Consider the following 5,703-nt stretch of genomic DNA (forward strand, 5'->3'; position numbering starts at 1 on the left):
AAATTGTGTGATTTTTTTTGCGAAATATGGAACAAAAACTAAAAAAAAATATCAGAACACGTGGGAGGTAAGTAAATGTGAATAACAAATAAATACAGGTGAAATTATTTAACAATTTTAAATGCAATTATCTTAAATTTATTGTAATAAACAAATTTAAGTTGTTGTGTCCCTTATAAGGGACGCTATGCAGACAGGACAGTTAACAATAATATTTTATTACAACAATAATATTTTATTACAGACTAACAGTAGCTGAAATACTGGAAGAGATCGAAGCTTTTGATGGTCAGTTGCAAGAACTTAACATTTTTGCAATCCCACCATTGGAGGAAAATGAGACCGACCAGGATTCGGACGGTAGTGATGACGAACACGAGGCGAACTTGGATCATCTCGGCCCGAAATTATTGACTGCGGAAGGCGAGAGCCAAGACGAATTCGATGACTGGAGTGACAGTGACGATGAGCCACTGGCTAAATACAGAAAAACCGTCAGTTCGAGTGTGCGTGCGGGAAATGCCTTGCGTTGGCGAAAAGTGGACCCGGTGTACGACATACAAACGGAATGCGAAACAATACCGCCGAGTGCCGAAGCTCAAGCCGCCAGTTCGCCTACTGATTTCTTTGAGCTATTTTTTTCTGAAGGCATTATAAATTTTTGTGTTGAGCAGACAAATTTATATGCTCTTCAGAAAAATGTTGACCTGAGAATGAGTATGGACGAGGCGAGAGTTTTATTGGCGGTATTTTGATGTCGGGGTACGCAAAATACCCCAACAAACGTTTGTATTGGTCGGAGAAATCTGATCCGCCAAGATTGCTAGCGAACAGCATGAGGCTGAATCGATTTGAGAAAATTCTAAATAATTTCCATCTGAATGACAACACGCAAGCCCAGGGTACCGATCGGCTTTACAAAATTAGGCCACTAATTACTCACCTGAACGAGGCGTTTCTAAAGCATGGTGGAATGGACGAGAATCTCTCCATTGATGAGAGCATGATACCGTATTATGGTAGGCACTATGCTAAACAATATATCCGTGGTAAGCCCATTCGATTTGGATTCAAAAACTGGGCTCTGAATTCCAGCGATGGATATATGCTTCAGTTCGATGTGTATATGGGCAAAAATGCAGAGAGCGTCCCACAAGGATATGGAGTAGGAGGTGACAAAGTGGTTGATCTCCTCACGAAAGCAAATGTACCACACCATAAGGGATTCAAGGTAAGAAATGAAATGTTCGTCATATGATATTACAATAATAATATAATTTACATTATAGCTTTTCATCGACAACTATTTTACGTCCGTGAAACTGTTGCGCAATTTGGCCAGTATGGGGATTTGTACATCTGGTACAATTAGAGACGGTCGCATAGAGAAGTGTCCTCTTCGTAAAATAGCCGCCATGAAAAAGGAGCAGCGAGGATCCAGCGATTTTCGTTTTACTGACGATGGCAAGATTCTCGTTGTAAGATGGAAAGATAATAATGTGGTCACCATTGGCTCCAACTTTGATACCATCGATATCGGGACGTGCAAGCGCTACGCGAGAGGGCAAGGTGCGATACAGATACCACAGCCGAAACTTCTTCAGCGCTATAATCAAGGCATGGGAGGCGTTGATAAAATGGACCAGATGGTGGCTGTGTACCGGTCTAGAATTAGACAGCGTAAGTGGTGGTGGCCCATATTTGCATATTTGTTGGACGCATCGATCGTAAACGCATGGATCCTTATGCGGAAAGTTCATCCGAACGACCCAAATTGTGGCACTCTGCTAATTTTTCGCAGGTACATAGCCAATTCGTATCTAGAGAGATACGGAATGCCGTCCTCAAGAGGATCGAGTAGAACCAGCATCAACCCTGATGCGCGCTACGATGGAAAAAACCATATGATTGAGTACTCGAATACGGATAAGAGATGTGCCTATTGCGGAAAGAAGTCTAACTTTGTATGTACTAAGTGCGAGAAAGGGCTTCATCCGAAAGAATGCTTCAAGCAATATCACACTTCAAATGCCCATACTGCATAGTGTCCCTTATAAGGGACGGTCCCCAAAACCCCCAAAACACATTTTTTTTAATAAATCGAATTAAAACTACTTTATTAGACTTATTTCAATGCATAATGATAAAAGAAAAGGTAAGTATAGCGCCAGGGAACTTCATGCACTAATGGGTTAAGTTAAAGTTTGTCAGCCCCAAATAAGAAGAAAGTTAGTATGTATGTACATACATATATGTAATATTATGTGCATGTGCAAGAACGTTATCAATAAATGATTTTGGAGTATGTGTATTGGGTACATATGTACATTTGTAGGTATGTACATACATATATACATTCAGATGCGATCAACTAATTAGCAACGAAATTTAATATGATATTGTTTGCAAATTATGTTTATTTATTTTTAATGATTTTAATTTAAAATATAATTCAATCTGTAACAAGAACCACAATAATACAAGTTTAAAAGCTTGCACAAATTGCAAAAAACCGAATCAAACTTCAAGAAATGGTCATCCAAATTTTTAATTAGAATATTTAATAAAATTTCGGGTATGCAGTATTGTAGTCCATTCAATTATAGTATAAGAAAGTGCAAGTTTCAAGTTGTTAAAAATTACCATTGATTTTATAGATTTTTTTTTTTGTGGGGGTGTTGCTGTTTTTTTTTCATACAAAAAAAATTGTGATTATCTGTTACAGTAGACGCTCACAAATTAGAACTCTTAGTAATTAGAATTTCCAGAAATTAGAATCAACTTTTTGAATACATTACACGCTCTGAAATTAGAATCGAAAATTATAATTTCAGAGCGTATTTTGTTTTTTTGTTGCAAAATAGATATAAAAAGGGGAATCCCCAATTTATTCATGTTACGCTCGGTAGTCGTTGGATTTTCGTCGCTATCTGTACAGTTTTTGTTAGTTTTTGTTTGAAATTCGATTCGCGTGCACGTGTTTCGGCATTGTTTGCTTAAAAGTAAAAGTCGTTCGTTGAAATGCCAAATAAACGTAAGAAAAATACTTTGTCTTTGGAAACCAAAGTGCAGATCTTGGAAAAGCTTGACCAAGGTATTCAAGGGAAGCGGTTAGCCCTAGAATTTGATGTGGCGCCATCTGCAATCACCTATATAAAATCTATGAAATCATCAATTTTAAGCGCTGTTTCTAATACCTATCATAAGGCTAACAAAAAATCATTGCATATCGCTGAATATCCAAAAATGGAAGCAAGTCTTTATAAGTGGTTTTTAAATCAACGCGAAAAAAAGTGTACATTAACTGGGCCAATACTAAAGGAGAAAGCCAAACAAATATTCAAAGTGGAATATCCCGATAAAGATGAAAGTACATTTAGCGCAAGTGATGGATGGTTTAGCAAATTTAAAAAACGACACGGAATACGTTTTTTAAAAATTTGTGGCGAGATTCTCTCTAGTGATGTTGCTTCAGTCACCCCGTTTATTCACAGATTTCGTGCAAAAGTCGATGAGATGGGGCTAATGGAGTCACAAATATATAATGTAGATGAAACCGGATTATTTTACCGTTGTTTACCTGACAAAACATACGTCTCTCTTTTCGAGAAAACCGCCCCCGGGTATAAAATCCAGAAGGAACGAATTTCAGTGTTACTTGGTGTAAATGCTGATGGATCACATAAATTAATGCCATTAGTAATTGGAAAAGCAAAAAAACCAAGAAGTTTCCAAGGATTCAATAATCCACTCCATTACAACTTTTCAAAAAATGCTTGGATGACATCTCGGATTTTTCATGATTGGTTTCACAAGATATTTATTCATGAGGTAAGAAAAAACTTTGTTTTTAGGTTCAGTAATTCCAAAATATTTTCAATTCACAGGTGATTCGTTTCTCTCAGGAAAATAATTTGCCTCCGAAGGCAATTTTGCTAATTGACAACTGCTCTGCTCATGCACCAATTGAGAAACTTCAAAGCGACGATGGAAATATAATTGCATTTTTCTTTCCACCAAATGTAACAGCAACTTTACAACCAATGGATCAGAATCCTATTAAGTTAACCAAGCTAAACTACAGAAGTATGCTTCTTTCTCAATTAATTGCTGAAGGAGGTGACCTCAAGGTTCGCTTGAAATCCTTTTCAATTCGAAATGCAATCATGCTATTAAAGCAAGCTTGGTAAGATGTTCCAGAAAGAGTAATAAAAAAGTCCTGGTCAAAGTTGAACAACTGGGACTCTGATCAGTATGAAAGTGATGACGATGATGTGCCACTAGCACAGCTACTGCAAAAAGATCAAGTCTGCTAGCTCTTCGCAATGAGATTGTTATTGCAGAAACAAATAAAAGGAAGAAGCAAACAGCAATAACAGACTACATGCCTGCAAATTAGTTACGAAGTTTTTGATTAATTTTTGGCTGTTTTAATGTATATTTATCGATCTCTTATGTATTTTTGATAAAAAAAAATATATTTACTGTAATTGGAGTTTTTGTTTTTTGGACCTTTTTTTGACTTAGCGCATAAATACATATATGTATATTGGATTGTTACCTTATGTTTTCTCGTTTTAATGAATAAAATTTAGTAAGACAAAATTTCATTGTAGTTTTTCAATGCAAATTGACTTAAATTTTAAGGTTTTATTGAAATAAAAAAACGTCCAGGAATTAGAATTTTTCAGAAATTAGAATCACCCTAAAAACAAAATGGTTCTAATTTGTGAGCGTCTACTGTATATGGAAGAAAATGCGAACACCCTCCACAAAAAAAATTCTAAAAATTCAACGGTAATTTTTAATGACTAGAAACTTGCACTTTAGTGTACTTCATTGAATGGGCTGCAAAGCTGCATACCCGAAAATTTTCTAAATTTCAAAATAAAAAAATTGAAATCTTGATAACAATTTTTTTTGAAGTTTGATTAATTTTTATGCAATTTGTGCAAGCTTTTAAATTTTTATTATTGTGGTTTCTGTTATAGATTGAATAATGTTTTAAAGGAAATTATTAAAAACAAATAAATAAACATAATTTGCAAACAATATCATTTTGAATTTCGTTGCTAATTAGTTGATCGCATCTGTGTGTACTAAAATGCCTAATAGGAAGTTAGTTGCAGCTTTTTCACAGATACCTATTCCACTGAAAATGATGTGAAAAAGCTGTAACTAACTTTATTTTGACCATGAATAAGCCCCATTATTTACATGCAATACGAGTATTGCAGTTAAAAATCATCATTCAACACATTGGTCCGTATGCATAAAAACTAAGCAATTGCTTTTACTTAAAATTTCATAACTTTCACTTAAATTTATTTGAACAAATCGAGTAAAAGGTCTGAGATTTTAAGAAAAGGTATTTGCTTAGGTTATATGCATATGGCATATTTTCTCGAAATAACTGTTCATAAAACTCAAACATAACTTTTCGAGAAAAACCACTTTGCTAACAAGTGCAATTGCTGCTTTTGTACGTTTTTGTCAATGTATCCATTTTTGAGTGAATTTGCTAGCAAGAAAACTGCGGTTTGTTGCATTGAAAGCAGCGTAGCAATCGTTAAAAAATAAAAACTGATTTTTTCTTCGCTTTTAAATGCCGACAACAAATTACCAAAGAGTACGCATTTGTAGGCTTTTTTTGTCAATATGGCCATCTTTAAAGCGAATTTGGGAAAAAACTAAGGCACCTAG

The 5,703-nt window shown here is 35.2% G+C and overlaps 2 protein-coding genes across 2 annotated transcripts; both read left to right on the top strand.

The window, feature by feature from the left end:
- Window positions 1-834: 834 nt before the first annotated feature.
- Window positions 835-2,105, top strand: LOC118756072 (piggyBac transposable element-derived protein 3-like). Its single transcript, XM_036490864.1, has 2 exons — window positions 835-1,231; window positions 1,290-2,105. Exons 1-2 carry the CDS (start codon window positions 836-838, stop codon window positions 2,043-2,045), a joined length of 1,152 nt encoding a protein of 383 aa, XP_036346757.1. The 5' UTR covers window position 835; the 3' UTR covers window positions 2,046-2,105.
- Window positions 2,106-2,931: 826 nt separating this feature from the next.
- LOC118756071 (jerky protein homolog-like) lies at window positions 2,932-4,180 on the top strand. Its single transcript, XM_036490863.1, has one exon. It carries the CDS (start codon window positions 3,022-3,024, stop codon window positions 3,889-3,891), a length of 870 nt encoding a protein of 289 aa, XP_036346756.1. The 5' UTR covers window positions 2,932-3,021; the 3' UTR covers window positions 3,892-4,180.
- Window positions 4,181-5,703: the final 1,523 nt, after the last annotated feature.

Source organism: Rhagoletis pomonella, unplaced genomic scaffold, assembly GCF_013731165.1.
Source record: "Rhagoletis pomonella isolate Grant_MI unplaced genomic scaffold, Rhpom_1.0 Rhpom_scaffold_08621, whole genome shotgun sequence".
NCBI lineage: Eukaryota > Metazoa > Arthropoda > Insecta > Diptera > Tephritidae > Rhagoletis > Rhagoletis pomonella.